General features: G+C 47.6%; 1 protein-coding gene across 4 annotated transcripts in view; it reads left to right on the top strand.

Annotated features, from left to right (window-relative positions):
- LRRC43 (leucine rich repeat containing 43) overlaps positions 1–19,539 on the top strand; it is a 344,921-nt gene that overhangs the window by 91,019 nt on the left and 234,363 nt on the right. For all 4 annotated transcript variants that reach the window (XM_086942972.1, XM_086942971.1, XM_086942973.1 and 1 more), the window contains exon 4: positions 8,860–8,999. In XM_086942972.1, coding sequence (XP_086799098.1) covers positions 8,860–8,999 — 140 coding nt within the window. The remainder of the gene's footprint in view (positions 1–8,859; positions 9,000–19,539) is intronic.

The raw sequence follows: 19,539 nt of genomic DNA, 5'->3' as shown, positions 1-19,539 counted from the left end.
AGCGGACATAATGGAAAAACTAGAGTCTGAAAACACCCTTGTCTTCCAAGTGTTCAGCATCATTGGTGTAGGTGTGAAACATCTCCTTGAGAGCAGGCTGGGCGACACTTTTAGTGACTGTGGCACGGCAGCGTGTTCCATGTTAGAGTGCTTACCACTTGATAAGCAAAGAAATGTTGAGAAGAAATTCAGGAACTTTTTTTAACAATGTATGAGAAATAGCCCTTCACCAATCATGGCATTTGAAGTCAATAAACCCTCATTGAAGAAGTATTGTATGGTGAACTACAATAAGTTTGATTTGTAGAAAAGTATTTGGACCTCATGTACACTATGGGGTCGATTCTGAATTGTAAAAATCCCCTTGGAATGGCCGTACGTAGCATTTTTCCAGTGCGAATCGTACACCTTCAACGTCCCCGTACGTACGAGGAAGTACGATCCGAACCCAGAGCAGATCTCTGTACGAATCGTACGAAAGACCATACGACTTAAAAATACGTACAAATCGCTTTCGGAACACGCAGTACACGATGTCCGTACGGATTGAAGCAGCTTTTCACGAACCAGCAAGTCCGATTCGTTACGACAACACTCCCTGCGACTCTTTTTCTACGGGAGTTTAAAAGGTACGTAAAAGCATATTTCGACTCGAACCATGTGCGAAATGGACCCCCTGGGTACGCAAGTGCACCCCATGATTGCAGGGGTACCGTTCGTAGGGGTACAGTGCGTAGGGGTACAATGCATCGGGGTACGGTGCGTAGGGGTACGGTGCCTGGGTGTACGGTGCATGTGTATTCGGTGCGTAGGTGTACAGTGCATAGGGGTACGGTGCGCACTTTTTTGTCACTTTCTTTTTCACTATTTCACGTCCCTAGGTAGGGTGGGCCTTAGCGCGCTCATACCGCCAGGGTTTAGTACACTTCTATAGTCCTGACGAATGCCTGGTAAATTTACACCATTTCAAGGCAGAAACATTTTGACTGACAGTAGATAATTCTTTAAATAACCACACAACTAACTGTGGACTATTTTCCTACACTAATGTTTTTACTTATGTCCTAGTGATCAATTAATAAACATTTTTGGATACAATGAAGACATTTTTTAATCCCTCACCACCATTTAATTTTATTCTCACTGCACACCTGAGCTCACAAAAAACCCGCTCCGCAGTAAATCTGGCGTCGAAGCACACTAAAGAGGCACTCTGCCTCTTTAGTGGGGCCCAATGATGAAGCATGTCACCACCAGGTTGGTGAGTGAGGGCTTTCTTAACTAACCTAAGTGAGGCTAGTTTCTTTTGCTCCTTTTGTGGTCCTTTTTTTGAAAACCATAGAACACTCTTCTTTTGTTTAAAAGATATAACCGGGGAATAAGAGTGTCCTGCAACTCTCCCTGTCTCTCTCTTTGTTGTCATATACTTAGCAGAGCAGAGCTGTGAGAGTTGTTTTTACTGAGCCAGACTGCGTTCGCTCTTTTATTTACTACCCTGTCTCCACCAACAAGGAACCCTAGCTACACCGACCACTCGGATGATGACTCATCGAACATTGGTGGGTCCAGCAAAGGCTCCTTTAAACAGGGCAAAAGAAGCGGAAATAGAGGTAATCGCAGCAACAGAGGGAGATCGGGTTACTTTAACCAACAACCAAGATGGCCCTACCCCTACAAATGAGAGGTGCTGCTCATCATTTCCCATTCCAACAACCTCCCTATTCACTCATGGGCTGGAATCCGGCTTTTATGCAACCACTGAACTTTCCCAACCAATACCAATAGCCTTTTTTAGAGAGGGGCAGACGAGGAAGAGGAAAGAGGAGAGGTGCCAAGCAGGTGTCCTGGGAAGAAGACGATCCTGTGGGCAACCACACACACAGCAAGACTCCACAACCGGAAATGAGCGGACAATGACTCTCATAACCAATTTATCGGACAAGGTACTGACCGCAACGGAAACTAAGGTCCTTGAAAAAGGCCTGGGATTCGTCCCAACAGCCAGCCCTGACAAATTCAAGCTCCATTGTGAGCTCGCCGTTTTTTTCCGAAAAATCAAGTTGAAATCCTACTTTGAAGGTAAAGAAGACCCCAACGAAGCCATTCGTAAAGGAGACACCAGCTTGAGGCTTGATTCCACTTTCACCCCACCACCTTACACTGTCCCGGCAGCCATTACTGCCTTTGAACAGGCTGTATTCCAAGACTTAGAGACCTGCCAGGATCAAACACTATTTGGTAACTTCAGCACTGCTGAACACCAAGCCCTGCAGAATCTCCAGAACTACCCGAAGATCACCATCAAACCTGCGGACAAAGGTGGTGGCCTAGTCATACAAAACACGACAGATTATGACAAGGCCTGTCAGGTTCTTTTGGACGATAGAAAGAACTACATCCCTCTGACCATAGACCCTACTACGGAACTGCAGTCACGAATTGCCAATCTAGTTAGGATTGCAGAGGAAGAAGGACAATTATCCAAGAACGAAGCTGAATTCCTAAGTACTAGTGACAGTGTGATCCCTTACTTCTACACGCTGCCTAAGACTCATAAAAACAGGACACCACCACAAGGACGACCTATCGTCTCTGGCATAGGCTCCCTGTTAGAACCCCTGTCACGATTCTGTGATCACTACCTAAAACCGATCGTACAAAGCACACCAACCTACCTTAAGGACACCAAGAGCCTACTACAACTACTCCAAGATTTCACTTTCAGCGAGCATACGGTGATGCTCGTAACCCTAGACATCGAGAGCCTTTACACCAGCATCCCCAGGACGATACCATCCGAGTCCTGGGGGAGGCTTTGGAGACAGTGAACTGGACCTATCAGACATCCAAAGAATTTATAATTGAGTGTGCTACACAAGCACTGAAAAATAACTTTTTTTCTTATAACGGGTAGCTCTTTCTACAACGCACAGGTACTTCTATGGGCAGCACTTTTGCCCCGAGTGTGGCAGGCCTATATGTTGCAGATTTCAAAACCAAACATATCCTACCAACTAACGGACCTTTTACGTCTACCATACAAATATGGAAGCGTTACATCGATGACGTCCTGATGGTATGGAAGGGTAGCGATGAACAATTGGCTACTTTCCTGACATGGATCAATACCCTGGATCCAAATCTAAAATTCACCCACTCCGTCAGCAAAACTGAAGCGATTTTCTTGGACGTAACAATCACCATCACGGGTACCAGTCTGTCAACCAAAACTCACTACAAGCCAACCGCCAAAAACAATTTACTTGAGTTTAGTAGCTTTCACCCCCGGCCACTCAAAGAGAACCTACCGTATGGTCAATACCTATGAATCAGGCGCAATTGCTCAACTATACAAGATTTTAAGGGACAATCACTCAACCTGACCGAGAAATTAAAGTCCAGTGGATACCCAATGTCTACTTAGAGCAAAGGCTACAAAAGGGCGCATAATCAACCCCGAGAAGCCCTTTTGGAGGATAAGATCAACCTACCCAAAGACATTCCACTCACCTGCGTGACCACTTACAGCAGCCTCTCGAATATCATTAAGAAATCCATTAATAAAAACTGGCGGATAATATCAAGCATCAAAAAAGACTGGGACAAACCACTGTTCCCTTTTAAGAAAGGGCGCAGTCTAAAGGACGCACTGGTCCACACACGCCCTAGAATGAATACTCCGGCTGCAGTACCCTCGGTCACACTCATGGGGTTTACCAAAAGTGACAGGGCACTTCCCGTGCTCAAACTGTAGCGTCTGCCACCTCACCACAGCATCCAAAGCATTAACATTGGAGGAAGGGAAAACATGAACGCAAAGAGGACATACCAACTGTAACTTGTCCAATCTAATATATCTCATCACCTGCCCATGTGACCTCCGCTATGTGGGTATGACCACTAGGAAGGTCAAGCAGAGAATTTGTGAGCATAGGAGTAACATCAGGTGCAAAAAGGCTACCACCAAAATGAGCAGGCACTTCCTTGAGAACAGACACACCACCAACGACATGCAGTGGACTGTGATAGAACAATTGGATACTGGTAACAACATTACCAACCGCCTGTTTGAAAAAGAGCAGAGGTGGGTGTACACCTCACTGGATTGAACGACGAAATACCCTGGAACTCTGTATTAAAATAACCCCTCCTAGCTTGACATCAGAATAGTAAGCCCTCTGTACCCAACCGCACAATTATCTGCATCTGTGTACACCCACCAAATGAGACAGACCATGCCAGGAGCTATCTTCCCCCCTTTCCCATGTGGTCTGACTCACCATACCCCGGGACTACGTAATACCCTGAAACTTTGTGTTACAATAACCCCTCCTATCTTGACATCAGAACAGTAAGCCCTCTGGTGCTATCCCGCTACTAGACACTCTCCAGTGGTCCCTGTCATTACAATCATAGTGGGTTATTATAACCACTTTCATCTAATGCCATCACCATGGGCTATTATAACCACTGCCGTCTGAATGCCACCAGTGGTCAGCTCCAAAATCTCCGTTGTATTAATCCCTGGGTTCAAACATGAACTCTCAATTTCATTGTAAAGAGACACTACGGCCGGGGTCGAAACCTTGTGCAGTGCACTTGGACGCCCAGCACCAATAAAGTGTACGCGTTTTGAATTTCGCGTGACTCTTTGGGGTATTAGGCCATCGGTCTAGTCTACGAGCAAACTGAAGCACATCACCGCCGTTGTCTCGGCAACGCCGTCCAAACATCATCCTTGATGCCTAAGTCCGGCCTCTCTTTGATACGGACCCCATGTGACTGCATGCGTCATGACCCTCCGATCGCTCCCATTGGCACTACACGCTGAGACCCACCCAGTCACTACGTAGCCACGCCCCCCGGAAACGAGTCGCTTTATTCACCAAACACTTTTAAACAGCATTGCCAGCCAGATTCGCTCGATATCTTCGGGGTCCGGACGAGGGTTCAGCAGGTATACTGAGGGGGCCTGGCGTCAAGGGCGTAAGTAGACAACCAGCCTTGGGTGAATCTGATCCTGGTGACAACATCGATAAGATGAGTAACATTCTGTCTTTTTCTGACCCTGTTATGTTTTCTTCCTCTCTTTGAAGGGTGTGCCAATTACGCTACCACCCCCTCCCGAGACCCATGGTGTACTCTTAATACACCTAACAAGTGAGACATTTTATCTTTATCACTCTGAACACAGGATTCTAGACCTTTGGTCAATTGATCCTGACGAGGAACACACGTTCCCTTTTAACTCACTGCACTAGTTCACTGGTAGCCACAACACTCCCTTACTATTAGTCTTTACATGCTCAGGGACAGAGGTGGTGTTAAACATACTGCTAAAACGCCGCCCACTGTCCACCCACATTAAATGGAGCACCATGGATTTACCTATGTGTATAGGATCAACCATTAACTGTGTGTCCTGTCCTTTGTGTATGTCTATGTCGTTTTCCTTCTACAGGTGCGGAAACCAAAATTTGGGAGCCTCCTAAACCAGGAGTGATTAGGAGGAGACACCTCCTCCTTCCTGCACTTTTTTGTCACTTTCTTTTTCACTATTTCACGTCCCTAGGTAGGGTGGGCCTTAGCGCGCTCATATCGCCAGGGTTTAGTACACTTCTATAGTCTTGACAAATGCCTGGTAAATTTACACCGTTTCAAGGCAGAAACATGTTGACTGACAGTAGATTTTTCCGGAAATAACCACACAACTAACTGTGGACTATTTTCCTACACTAATGTTTTTACTTATGTCCTAGTGATCAATTAATAAACATTTTTGGATACAATGAAGACATTATTTAATCCCTCACCACCATTTAATTTTATTCTCACTGCACACCTGAACTCACAAAAAATCCCGCTCCGCAGTAAATCTGGCGTCGAAGCACACTAAAGAGGCACTCTGCCTCTTTAGTGGGGCCCAATGATGAAGCATGTCACCACCAGGAAGGTGAGTGAGGGCTTTCTTAACTAACCTAAGTGAGGCTAGTTTCTTTTGCTCCTTTTGTGGTCCTTTTTTGAAAACCATAGAACACTCTTCTTTTGTTTAAAAGATATAAGCGGGGAATAAGAGTGTCCTGCAACTCTCCCTGTCTCTCTCTTTGTTGTCATATACTTTTATACCCCAGCTTTCCCTCATGCCCCGCCCCACCACCCCGCTTGGCTGGTGCGGGCATGTAACCTCCAAATCTCAATAACACATGTTACTCAGTTAGTAGTTGTACAGTCTCTGATTATTGTAAGGTCTAAACATTACTCTGAAATTCTATGTGCCCTAGCTCTCATCTTCTTGTTGGTGATCTATCAAGGCCTGAACTAAGGCCTCCCACGCCCTCGCTTGATAAAAGGCCCTCTCCTGATGCGATCATTGGGCTTGTTGCATCCGAATCGTACTCTCACTCCTTGCCCATTTCAAAAGTTCCGCCCGCCAGCGCCTGTGTGATGGTCCCTCCCTCAACTTCCAGTGCATGGTGATCTCTCTCTTCGCTAAAATAAGCCCTAGGTCTATAAATTTGCTTTTGATCTTCGTCTTGGGTGTGTGAGGGAACCAAAGCAGCACACATGTGGCCATATCGTAAGAGAACTCTCTGCTCGTAACATCATTCAAAAGTGTACCGACTTCTGTCCAATAACTCCCCAGGCTCTGGCAGTCCCACAGCATATGCTCCAGTTCCACCCCCTCTGTCAAGCATCTGAGGCATGCGCCATTTTGCACCTGGAAGTGCCTCTGAATTCTTCCCGGTGTCAAATAGGCTTGGTGCACTATGTAAAGCTGTATCAATTGAAGCCGTGCGTTTTGAGTGCCCTTCCAGGCCCTCTTGAGGATCTGTCCCCATGTAGTATCTGGCAGCGGACGGCCAGTGCCTTTTTCCCACTTAAATTTTAGAGCAGTTAAAGGCGGTAACCCCTCGTGCAGCATCCGCGACTGGAGGCACGTGACCGCTTTAAAGGTCCCCGCCGCCATCACCACATATTGGCATGCCATTGTAGTCTGAGGTTCTGATTGCCCCTTCGTCCAGTGTTTCCTAATTGTGCTTGTTACCGCCGCATGGAGCAAAAAGTCCCCATTCGGGAGGTCATGTCTTTCTTGTAGTGCCTGAAAAGACAACAATTCGCCCTCATCATTCAAGTCCCCTACCATCTGGACTCCCATGTGCTCCCATTCTTCTAGAACAGCCCAGTCCCCCTATGTGGAAGTGCCGTCAGCATTCCCAGTGGGATCTCAGGAGCATATGGGTGCAAAACTCCCGCTTTACGTTTGCTACGGTTCCAGCATGATCTCAAGGTGCTTTTTTCCAGCGATAGGTCTCTGGGGAGAAGTGCTCGTTGTAGGACTATATAGGAGAGGATATGTCTTTGAATCCCCGTGCCTCTCCCTTGTTCAGGGCCCCGAAACTCTGCGGCCACCGCCTGTGTAAGAACCTGCAGTTGTGCTGCCAGATAGTAAAGTTCAAAATCTGGAACCGCTAGTCCCCCTTCCAATCTTGGCCGCATAAGTGTTCCCAAAGCTATTCGCTTCCTGCCAGTTCCCCCCCCGAAAACCAACGACCATCGATCTCAATTCTTTAAACAACGATGGTGGGATCCAAATGGGTAGTGTCCTGAAGTTATAAAGTAGCCTCGGTAACGCCACCATTTTAAGTAAGGCTATCCTCCCCATTACTGACAGCGGAAGCGTGGACCAAAATGCCATGCACCCTTTCAAGGCCCTCACACTGCGTCCTATGTTACCATCTAGGATGTCGGTAGCAGCATGGTAGATCCGAACCCCTAGATACGTGAGGCACGCCGGCTCCCATTTTATCCCCTGGGGGAGAGCTGGAACCGTCTTGCATGGTCGTACCGGATAAACGCATGTCTTACGCCAATTCACCTTGAGTCCTGATAGGTTTCCAAATCTTGTTAGCAGTGTAATTGCTCCCTGCAGTGCCCCCTCTGTATTTTTCAGATACAATGCGCACCCCCATGATTGCAGGGGTACGGTGCTATGTAAATGTTGTTCTCCATACGAATTGCTCATACGACGTTTTCCGTACGAATCGCGTTCTCGTTCCCCGGTCCGGATCGTACTTTTCTGATCGTACAGCATGTTTACGATTCGTACGGTTCACCGTGAGGGTCCTGTATCGTACGGATTTTCCCTTGCTTTTCGTGCGGTTTGCACACATTCGTATAGTCTTTTCCTACGGATAATACTACGCGATTCAGAAGGATTTGTACGATTCGTACGGAAACTGCTATGAATACGAATCGTCGTACGGATTTGTTTCCCGAATTGGAATCGACCCCTATATGTACACTGCCTATACGTACACTGCCTATATACCATGCGCTATCAGTGAATAAAGCAAGCAATAACAAAAGCAAAAAGTTCCATAAACACTGGAAAAACACTGTTTCTGTTGTTTTTTAATTGCGCGTAAATGTATAACCACTGACAACCACTTTTTTTAAGGTATATAAATCACTTGAAAACACTGAAAAAACCACACCAGAATTGACCAAAAATAGAAACTGAAAACCGGAAAGCCTAATTATAATATTCTTTCAAGTGGTGGGCTTCATGTATATCTGGAAATATTCTAGACAAAGAGTATTATTGCTTAGGAACCTATATTTCAGTGTACTACTTTGATGAGATTCTTTTTTGTGAAAACTAATGTTTAATAGGTTATTTTACTTCAGGCACTGTGTTTTTATTAAGTTATTTGACTTTAGGTATTATGTTTGTCAATCAAATCTGCCTATATATCCCCATGCTTTGGTAATTTTCTAGAAAATGTGTGGCCAAATAAAGTCTACGTTTGTTTGATTTCATGTTGTTGTTATCTTTTTTCTTCACGGTCTCCCTTTCAGGTCTTGGAACTCTGTGCCAATGAAATTGACAGCTTGAAAGATCTGTGTTGTAACCCCCCAAAAGGAATTCAGCATTTAGGGCTTGGATATAACCGAATTTTCTGCCCATCAGAAAGCAGATATCTTACTGGACGTTACTGGTAAATTGTCTAATTTACAGTCTCAGCGTGTCAAATAACGTAATTTGACCTCATTATGTTTTGCACCGTTCAGGCTATTCATAAACGTATTAATTTATTTTGATTCCTTTGTGTACCATCCAATATGGCAATCATTCCTTAGTGCCTTGTTTGAGATAGAATTATTACAAGCAAGTGGTTGCAGATTTTTTTTTTTTTTTTAGGTAGCCTATCTTAAGTGATCAATCTCTTGCCCTCAGTGGTGAGAATGTGTCTGTTCAATTCTTAGTTTTTGTCTTCAAATAGGAGTCAAGTTGGCACAATTAATCTGTCTCTTGGACAATAGATCATTTTTTCTAAGGAAAGTATGTGTAAGCCAGAGTTCCACATATGGGCTTAGACAGGCGATACGCACTGTGTGCCACAAGCGATTAGATCTGGGAGTGGGACATGGCAGCTCATTATGAGCATTTATGTCCCACCCATATCTATAAGAGCAGACAAGTTCAGTTAATTGTTGGCAATAGAAAAAGCATGGAATCCATTTCACATTGTCAAACATGATCAAATGAACAATATGTTCTAGGCAGATGTGGGCCCTTTAAAGTGATAATCTTCACAATGCTGCAGGCACTGGCACATTGTAAATGTGACCTCAGGGAGAGCATGTAGTGGTTCGTTTGTCATCTCTATGCTACTCCCGCTGTTCCCAGCCTGAACAAACAGAGTTTAGACTGTTAAGTTCAGCGGCTTACACAGTATGTGATTTCCACCTGCTCTTTGCAGGTGCTACCCATTCCATGCTTTGCAAGAGCAAAAATAGTTGCAAAACATTTGTACATTCTCTTGCGTACCCTCCCTATTTCCTGATTGTTTAATTTTCAAGTGATTGCAATGCTTGCATTGTAATTTGCAATGGCCACTATGAATCCTAATTCCATCATGTGAATTGCAAGTTCAGGTTTTCAGAAATAACCATGACTTTGCAAATGCAAAGTCTTTTGCGGATCCAGCCCTATGACTGGAAACTATACAGCTCTAAAAATAGTTTTACAAAATGAGATTTATAGCTCCTAGATTGGTTATGTTCTAAGCTACATTCAGGTAAAACAGTAAAAGTGTAAAAATACAAGGAGCCTTTTATGATATAATATTCTTATTAGATAGACCTAGTAAAACACCAGGGGATGGACTGGTGCACATCTCTAATGTTTATCCATAGTGTTATTCTCACATTCATTGGTTTTAGGAAGATTAGAGCATGAGTGAGATAATCCCCAAAATTGACTGATTTTCAAAAACGTCTTGGGAAGCATCACAAATGGAAAGATACTTGGATAATGTCCCATGTGGCTAAAGAACTAAGACATAGTCATAGCTGAGTAAGACATATTGTGTGAAAATGTAGATACTGGCGGAATCTCCACACTTGCCACAATTTTCAAAGGAACAGTAATATCAAAAATATTATTCAGTAACTGATCTTTCCATTCTATTTGACCATCACATTAACTCCAATTCATGGTCTAATTTGATAACTGTAGGCAACCATAGCAACCTAAATATATTATTAAAGGCTCTGGATGACTGAACTGCTCGATGCATATCCTGATAAGATACATTATGGAACATCTTTGTAAAAGAATACTTGATCCTTCATTTTACTATGAATCCTCAATATGGTGGTCATTGTATTTCAGAATCTATTGTCATGGTTTACCGTGGACATAGCGGTAATCAAAGCAAACAAATGAATCAGGGCCCTGCTTGATGATGAGCTTTACTTGCATTGCAGAGTTCACAACCATGGACTTAATCTTACACAATTAACTTCATACCTATCCAACATGCTTCTTGTTACGATAATTCCAGTGTTTCTGAAAATATCTAGATGACCTGCTACAGGTGGATCATGATACCACAGAAGATGAAATTGTTACTATAATACATCAAAGATCCAGACCTCACCTTAGTAAAACAATATTCGATCATCATGGTTAAACAGAGGTTGATGCCTTCCGTAGTCTGAACATTAACAGATTTTCAATCTAATTTGGACAATTTTCCCTTAAGTACTAGCCAGCAACTTCTGTGTGAGTATTGGACATTGCATGAATCTGCAGCATCTAGCTGACAGTGCATTTGATTCAAAACATCTGCTTTGTTTTTTTTAGTTTCCGGGTGTGAGAAGTTGGCCCGATATGCAACGTTCGCTATTCTAGCGACCGCTATGTATCGTTCCAACGACCCTTATGGTGTTTGGTTGTAAGTCAACCTATAGACCAGCTATCCTAGTAGCGTGGATACGAGCAGTCTAAGGCTAAAGACTCGAGAGGGCGCGTTAAGCTAGCTGTTTACCACACATGTACCCCTTGAACACCCAGTGAAAGGACACCACACAAGTGTTATGAAAATAAACAGTATATTTATTAAGAATCACAACAGCCCTGTACTCTTTATGAGGACAGGGTACTAAGCACAACCAAATCTCTTTAGCAAATACTTCAAGTGCACGTTTAAACAAGTGTCCGAAGACACGGAGAGGTTAAGGCAAGTCGGAAGCGAGGGACTCGGGACCCTAGAGTAAGGAGGCTATGCAGGCACCGAAATGCCGAGCTACCTAGCCACGAGGGCTGCGGCTGCACAAGTCTTACAGGCGTCGGGGTCTTCGCTGACGAGCCAGGAGCCGGAAGAAAAGGAGTTGCTGGCCGGCGACCAGTGATGAATAGTTCGTAGAGATCCAAGCCTGGATCGGAGATTGATGAAACCTGAAAGCAGAGGGGACCAAGTTCGTACTACTAGCCAGTAGTCAGAGGGTACCAGGAAGGCACCGGTTGGCCGTCACCTCGACCAGGTGAGTGGGCGACGCTAGGCTCTGCAGTCTCACGGACCAGGAGGCGTTGTCGGCGACCACGGTGGAGGTGCGAGCTGTCCCACGAAGGATGGCGCTGTCGGCGTCTTGGGTGGACCAGGAGGGTCCGGGGTGCTTCTCGAAAAGGTGGAAGCAAGGGCCAGTCTGGAGCAACCAGACCGGCAGTGATGATTCTCGGATGTCGTCACAGAAGGGCACAAGCCAGCGGCTAGTGACCAGACAACGTGCTGAGCAGCGAGCAGAAGGGCCCCACGCAGATCGTGGAGATGCTGGGAGACTGCACTTCGGTGCTGGAGCGGCTCAGGGTCGGGGCTTCTCGGACCCCAGAGCACTCACCAGAGAGTTACCTCGATGGTCGTGCTGGTTTTTAAGAGCGTGCAGGTTCTGATGATGGCCGGTCCCTCGAGGTCTCGTCGCACCCACAGATCACAGCTGAGCTGATGACGTGGGTAGAGGTCAGAGGTGCCAGGGAAGCCGGTTCTCGTCGAGCTGGGCCGTCGGATTCCTTGAGGAAGGACTTACAGCAAACCGCAGAGTTCTTAGATGGTGCCCGCTGATGCAGGGTGACTACTCCTTAGCCACAAGGGAGAAATCTTGAGAAGAGTCTTGAAGTCCTTTCGTAGAAAGTATTCTTGATTCAAAGATGATCTAATTTGGAAGGGTCCCCGCTCCGGCCTTTATCCTAAAGAAAGGGGTGGGTACATGACTAGGTCCTGCCCTAAGGGTGGGACCAGGAAGGGGGGTAGTTACACCCCTCTCCCCTGCCGGACTTTCCCCAGGCCAGGGCTGTCGCCCCTGGAACTGGTTCTAACCGGCAGATGCGTAGTGAGCACCGGGGTGCCACTCCGCAGTCACCTTCTCGCAAAAGCCCTACCTACCCAGAATACACAAACCCTGTCTGGGACGGTGCGAACACCGCCCTCGACAGGAAACCCTTTGTCCAAGCGCTCCTCGCTGGAAGGACTCCCAGCAGCAGGAGGTCAGACTCGTGTCTGTGGTGGCAGCATCCATTTTGTGGAGCTGAGGCTTTCGTTAACTTTAACCGGGGTTCACAGTTACGTACATGTCGTGTCCCTCTAGAAGGGCGGAATGCTAACCTCGTCGCCAGGGTTGGTGAGAGGGCAGCACCCCGATTCGTATGACACCTTACTCGACATGTCTTGATAACGCGACACCGAAGTTACCGATGTGGTACGCGTTATCATGGAACAGCCATTGGGTCTTTTCTCCGCAAGCTGCAACCGGCTCGGCTCGTGCCAGAAGACAGTTCACACAAGCCCATGCACTCTGCCTTCAGGATTGTCAAGGCCTGCCATAGGAGTGACTGATAGGAACTCGGGTGTCCATTGTAGGGTTAGATATAGAACTACTATACCTAAAGCAAAGGGTGATTACACGACTTCGCCCCAGCTGTCATGCAGCCAGTTGTGTCAAATTTCGGAGGCCAGCCAGGGGTGGCATAATACATGCTGCAGCCCCTGGTGGCCCTGGGTACACCTATGCCCTGAGTTACAGGGTCTGATAAGGTGGTCCAGTACCAATTGGTAAATGCACCTAGGGTACATCTCGTAATTTAGAAAGAGAACAGCCGGGCTGTGGGTCTGATTGGCAGGCCCACAGCCAGAGAAAGTCGTAAACCAGTGAAACAAAAGCAAAAAAATCTGGGTGATCATAGGATTGCAGACCCTACTCTCCTACATTACCCCCCCCCAAACGTCGGAACAACTAGCTAACCTTGACCAGGTGAGTCTTCTTGTTCTAAGTGGAAATATCTGGAGAGCCCATCGGCATTGCCATGATCAGTACCAGGTCTATGTTCCACTGTGAAGTCCATCCCCTGTAGGGAAATGGACCACCTAAGCAGTTTGGGGTTTTCACCCTTCATCTGATTTAGCCACAAGAGGGGCTTATGGTCGGTCTGAATCTTGAAGTGAGTGCCAAACAAGTATGGCCTCAGCTTCTTCAGGGCCCAAACCACAGCAAAGGCCTCCCTCTCAATAGCTGACCAATTCTTCTCTCTAGGGGTCAGCCTTCTGCTTATAAAAGCAATGGGCTGGTCTTGACCATCAAAATTCAGTTGAGAAAGAACAGCTCCCACACCCAACTCAGAAGCATCTGTTTGGACAATGAATGGTTTGGAGTAGTCCGGACTCTTGAGGATAGGCGCCGTGCACATGGCCTGCTTTAGGTCATCGAATGCTTTTTGACAGCTCCCTGTCCACTGAACCTTTTTTGGCATTTTCTTACTTGTCAGTTCATTTAATGGTGTCACGATGGAACCATAGTTCCTGACAAACTTCCTGTAGTAACCAGTCAGGCCCAAGAAAGCTCGAACCTGAGTCTGGGTGGTTGGAGGAGCCCAGTCCCTGATTGACTGTATCTTGCTCTCCAGTGGCTGAACCTGGCCTCCACCTACAAGGTGGCCCAGGTATACAACCTGTGTCTGCCCTATCTGGCACTTGGTGGCCTTGATAGTGAGACCTGCTGCTTGCAGTGCCTCTAACGTCTTCCGCAGGTGGACCAGGTGATCCTCCCAGGTGGAGCTAAAGACAGCAATATCGTCAAGATACGCCGCACAGAAGTCATCCAGCCCAGTAAGGACGTGATTCACCAACCGTTGGAAGGTGGCAGGTGCATTTTTCAGACCAAAGGGCATCACCACGAACTGATAATGCCCACCAGGGGTTGAAAATGCGGTTTTAGGCTTGGCGTCCTCAGCTAATCTGATTTGCCAATACCCAGCTGTCAGGTCAAACGTACTTAGGTAGTTGGCCGAAGCCAATCTATCGATAAGCTCGTCTGCCCTTGGTATTGGGTGGGCGTCAGTCTTAGTGACTGCATTGAGACCCCTGTAGTCTACGCAAAACCTCATCTCTCTCTTACCACCCTGGGTGTGAGGTTTCGGCACTAGAACTACGGGACTAGCCCAAGGGCTATCCGAGGGTTCAATGACTCCCAGCTCCAACATTTTCTGCACTTCACTTTTGATGCAGTCTCTAACGTGATCAGGCTGCCTGTAGATTTTACTCTTTACGGGCAAGCTGTCACCAGTGTCGACCTCATGGGTGCACCAATCGGTCTGACTGGGTGTCAGAGAAAACATATGTCGGAACGACTGAAGCACCTGTTTACAGTCGCTCTGCTGACGTTCGGAGAGGCTGCCACAAAAGACAACACCATCTACCGAGCCATCGTCAGGATTCTGAGTGAGCAGGTCGGGGAGAGGGTCACTCTCCTCTTCCTGTCCCTCATCTAGGGCCATGAGCAAACTCATGTCCTTCCTGTCGACATATGCTTTTAGCCTGTTGACATGAAGCACCCTGTGGGGGCTCCGGGGAGTTCCCAGGTCGACCAGGTAGGTGACCTCTCCCTTTTTCTCCAGGATGGTGTGGGGCCCGGACCATTTGTCCTTGAGTGCTGCTGGGGCCACTGGCTCCAACACCCACACCTTCTGTCCGGGCTGGTAAACAGTCAAGACAGCCTTTTGGTCATGCCAAGCTTTTTGGAGTTCTTGGCTGGCCTTAAGGTTTTCAGATGCCTTTTCCATGTACTCCGCCATCCGCGAGCGGAGGCCAAGCACATAGTCCACTATGTTGGCTGCAGGCTTTTTGAGAGGTCTCTCCCATCCTTCCTTCACCAAACACAGGGGTCCTCTTACAGGATGCCCGTACAAAAGTTCAAAAGGGCTGTAGCCAACCCCCTTCTGTGGGACTTCTCTGTAGGCGAACAAGAGGCAGGGGATCAGGACGTCCCATCTACGCCGAAGCTTTTCCGGTAGTCCATGAATTATCCCTTTTAGGGTCCTGTTGAATCTCTCAACAAGCCCATTGCATTGTGGATGATAGGGTGTAGTGAACTTGTAGTTGACACCACATTCCTTCCACATAGCAGTTAAGTAGCTCGACATAAAGTTTGCACCTCTGTCGGAGACGACCTCCTTAGGGAAGCCCACTCTGGAGAATACTCCAACTAGGGCTCTTGCCACAACAGGTGCTGTAGTGGTCCTAAGGGGAATAGCTTCAGGATACCTGGTGGCATGATCCACTACCACCAGTATAAACTTGTGCCCTGATGCTGTTGGTGGTTCCATGGGACCGACGATGTCGATCCCCACCCGTTCAAAGGGCACCCCCACCACAGGCATTGGTATAAGGGGGGCCTTTGTCGTGCCACCTGACTTACCACTGGCTTGGCAAGTGACACAAGAGCGGCAAAACTCCTTGGTATCTTCGTTCATGTGAGGCCAGTGAAAGTGCGAGACAAGCCTGTCCCACGTTTTCGTCTGGCCTAAGTGACCTGCTAAGGGAATCTCGTGGGCCAAGGTAAGTAGGAAACCACGCTGAGACAAGGGTACGACCAGCCTCCTGGTCATGCCAGGCTTGGGGTCTCTTGACTCAGTGTACAGGAGTCCATCTTCCCAGTATACCTTGTGGGTACCTGTGGCGTTCCCAGCAGCCTCAGCAGCAGCCTGCTGTCTGAGGGGTTCAAGCGAAGGGCAGTCTAACTGGTCCTTCCCCAGGTCCTCCCTTGAGGGTCCCCCTGAGCCCAAGAATTCAACTTGATCAAGTTCGAACTCCCTAGGCTCAGTTTCCCTCAATTCCTGTAGGTCAGCCTCCTCTGAGACTTGATCCTCGACCTGGGGCAAGGGGGAAGGCGCAGCCTTAACCCTACTGCTCTTTTTCTTGGGAGGTGTCTGGTCCGTTGTTCCAGGATCCAGCACCTGTTCAGTGGGGCATTTCCTGACCTGCGACCTAGTCACAGCGAACACATGTGCTGGCAAACCTAACATTTCCATGTGAGTCCGGTGCTCCACTTCTGACCATTGTGACGACTCCAAATCATTGCCCAACAAACAATCCACTGGGAGGTCTGGACTAACTACAACCTTCTTTTGGCCAGTTACCCCTCCCCAGGAGAAAGCTACAATTGCCATACTGTGATTGGTAGTGACATTGCTTGCATTGGTCACCAGGAATTCTGTACCTGGCATGATCTGTCCAGGGTCCACAAAGTTAGGCGTCACCATGGTGACGCTGGCACAAGTGTCCCTATAGGCCTGAGCCATCTTTCCATTTATGAAAGGCGTCTGTCGGTATTTGCCCAAAGTATTGGGGCTTACGTCAGGGGATACGTCCGCGTCCCCTGTACTGACAAGGACAGCCTGAGTGAGTGTGCCAACTAAGTTGTCACGCCCCTCAGAACCCAGGGTTAACCCTACTAAACCCTTGGGAGGCGCACTACCACTGCTGACTGTACTAGGGGGCACAGGTGCCTTAGGGGCTGCAGTGGCAGGAGTCTGCCCTCCTCCTTTCTTGGTGCACTCACTAAACCAGTGAGATTTACTTTTACAGTACTGGCACCATCTTTTGGATTGGCCTTCTTTCTTCTTTTGGGGAGCCTGACCCCCACCCTCTTTGGGTTGTTGGGGACCTGTCGAAGACTTCTGGTCATTTTGTTCCCCCTTAGAATCTTTACCCTTCTGGTCTGCTTTCTTCTGACCACCTTGATTCTGGCCCTGGTTCTGTTTAACTCTCGTACGAACCCATTTGTCTGCCTTCTGTCCCAATTCTTGGGGAGAGGTCAGATCCGAGTCGACAAGATGCTGATGCAACAACTGGTTCTGACAATTGTTTAAAATTTGTTTTCTCATCATCAAATTATACAATCCTTTGTAATCAGTAACCTTACTGCCCAGCAACCAGCCCTCAAAAGCCTTAGTGGCACAATCGACAAAATCAGACCAATCTTGAGACTGCGTTTTCTGGGTATCCCTGAACAGCACCCTGTACTGCTCAGTGGTTAGGCCGAACCCTTCAACGAGTGTATTCTTCAAGACTTGGTAATTGTTAGCGTCCTCCACCCTTGTGGTGAGGAGCTTGTCTCTTCCTTTACCTTCAAAGGAGAGCCACAAGATAGCCGCCCACTGACTCTGGGGAACACCTTGCACAGTGCAGGCCCTCTCCAAAGCAGTAATCCATTTGTGGATGTCGTCCCCTTGTTTAAAGGGGGGCACTATCTTCCCAAGGTGCTTCGTATCGAAACTCTTTTCCCTATTACTAGGTACATTGCTGCCACCAGTGGGGACTGCCCCACTTAACTGTTGCTCTCTAGCAAAAGCAAGCTTTTCCTTGGCCAGGGCAAGTTCTTCCCTTTCGATCCTCAGATTAGCTGCTCTTTCTTTCGCTTCGTACACTCTCCTCTGAGGGGACGTCATCCCTCTTTGAGAAGAGTTGTGAGAGCCGTTGGTATGAAGGGATCTGCCAGAGCCTCTTGACAGAGATCTGGCTCGTCCATTCCCCATGTTAAGCGGACCCGACAGTAGCGCCGGGGTTTCCCCAGTACCACTATCGTGTTTGCTTAAGTTGGACCGTGTTAGTCTGACGACTTCTACCTGTCCCTTATCTGCCTCGTCCCCAGAGAGATCCTCATCCTCATCCTCCTCGCCATCTTCGTTCTCAGTTGCGAGGTGTATGAGGTCAGGATCGTCCCGGGTTCCCTCGAGGGGAGGCATGTCTCCTTCTGGATTAGAAGAGCTACGAAGTTTCTCAGCTCTCCTGGCATCATAAGTCTCCAAGAGACCAATCAGAAAGGACGTTGTGGGGTTAGACCCCTGCTGAATCTTCCGGGAGTGACACAGTCGTCTTAACTCCTTGAAGCTCAGCACAGTATATCCTGAAGGGATGACCTGTGGAGGGTCAACTGACACAAGGGGAGACTCAGAGTTTCCTCCTTGGCCCGACATACTGTTTCTAGTGTGGTGTAAGTGATGCACCTACCTACACTATGTGTTTTCCTACTGTTCCCTTGCTAAGAGTTGTAGCCAAGGTGTGCTAAGCCTTGAGGAGCTACAACAGCTGGGTCAGTAGAACTCAGAGTATTCTAAGCTTTAGTTATATGTACTAACAGTACTTGTGCGATCTTTCAACAAGATATTCTTAGGATACGTGTGGTAAAACAACAGCAAGCTCAAATCCCAACCGCTGCTCACCAATGTGAGAAGTTGGCCCGATATGCAACGTTCGCTATTCTAGCGACCGCTATGTATCGTTCCAACGACCCTTATGGTGTTTGGTTGTAAGTCAACCTATAGACCAGCTATCCTAGTAGCGTGGATACGAGCAGTCTAAGGCTAAAGACTCGAGAGGGCGCGTTAAGCTAGCTGTTTACCACACATGTACCCCTTGAACACCCAGTGAAAGGACACCACACAAGTGTTATGAAAATAAACAGTATATTTATTAAGAATCACAACAGCCCTGTACTCTTTATGAGGACAGGGTACTAAGCACAACCAAATCTCTTTAGCAAATACTTCAAGTGCACGTTTAAACAAGTGTCCGAAGACACGGAGAGGTTAAGGCAAGTCGGAAGCGAGGGACTCGGGACCCTAGAGTAAGGAGGCTATGCAGGCACCGAAATGCCGAGTTACCTAGCCACGAGGGCTGCGGCTGCACAAGTCTTACAGGCGTCGGGGTCTTCGCTGACGAGCCAGGAGCCGGAAGAAAAGGAGTTGCTGGCCGGCAACCAGTGATGAATAGTTCGTAGAGATCCAAGCCTGGATCGGAGATTGATGAAACCTGAAAGCAGAGGGGACCAAGTTCGTACTACTAGCCAGTAGTCAGAGGGTACCAGGAAGGCACCGGTTGGCCGTCACCTCGACCAGGTGAGTGGGCGACGCTAGGCTCTGCA

Source organism: Lissotriton vulgaris, chromosome 11 (genome assembly GCF_964263255.1).
Source record: "Lissotriton vulgaris chromosome 11, aLisVul1.2, whole genome shotgun sequence".
Classification (NCBI taxonomy): Eukaryota; Metazoa; Chordata; class Amphibia; order Caudata; family Salamandridae; genus Lissotriton; species Lissotriton vulgaris.
Note: the sequence above shows the minus strand (reverse complement) of the source record. Positions and strands in the feature narration are given on the sequence as shown.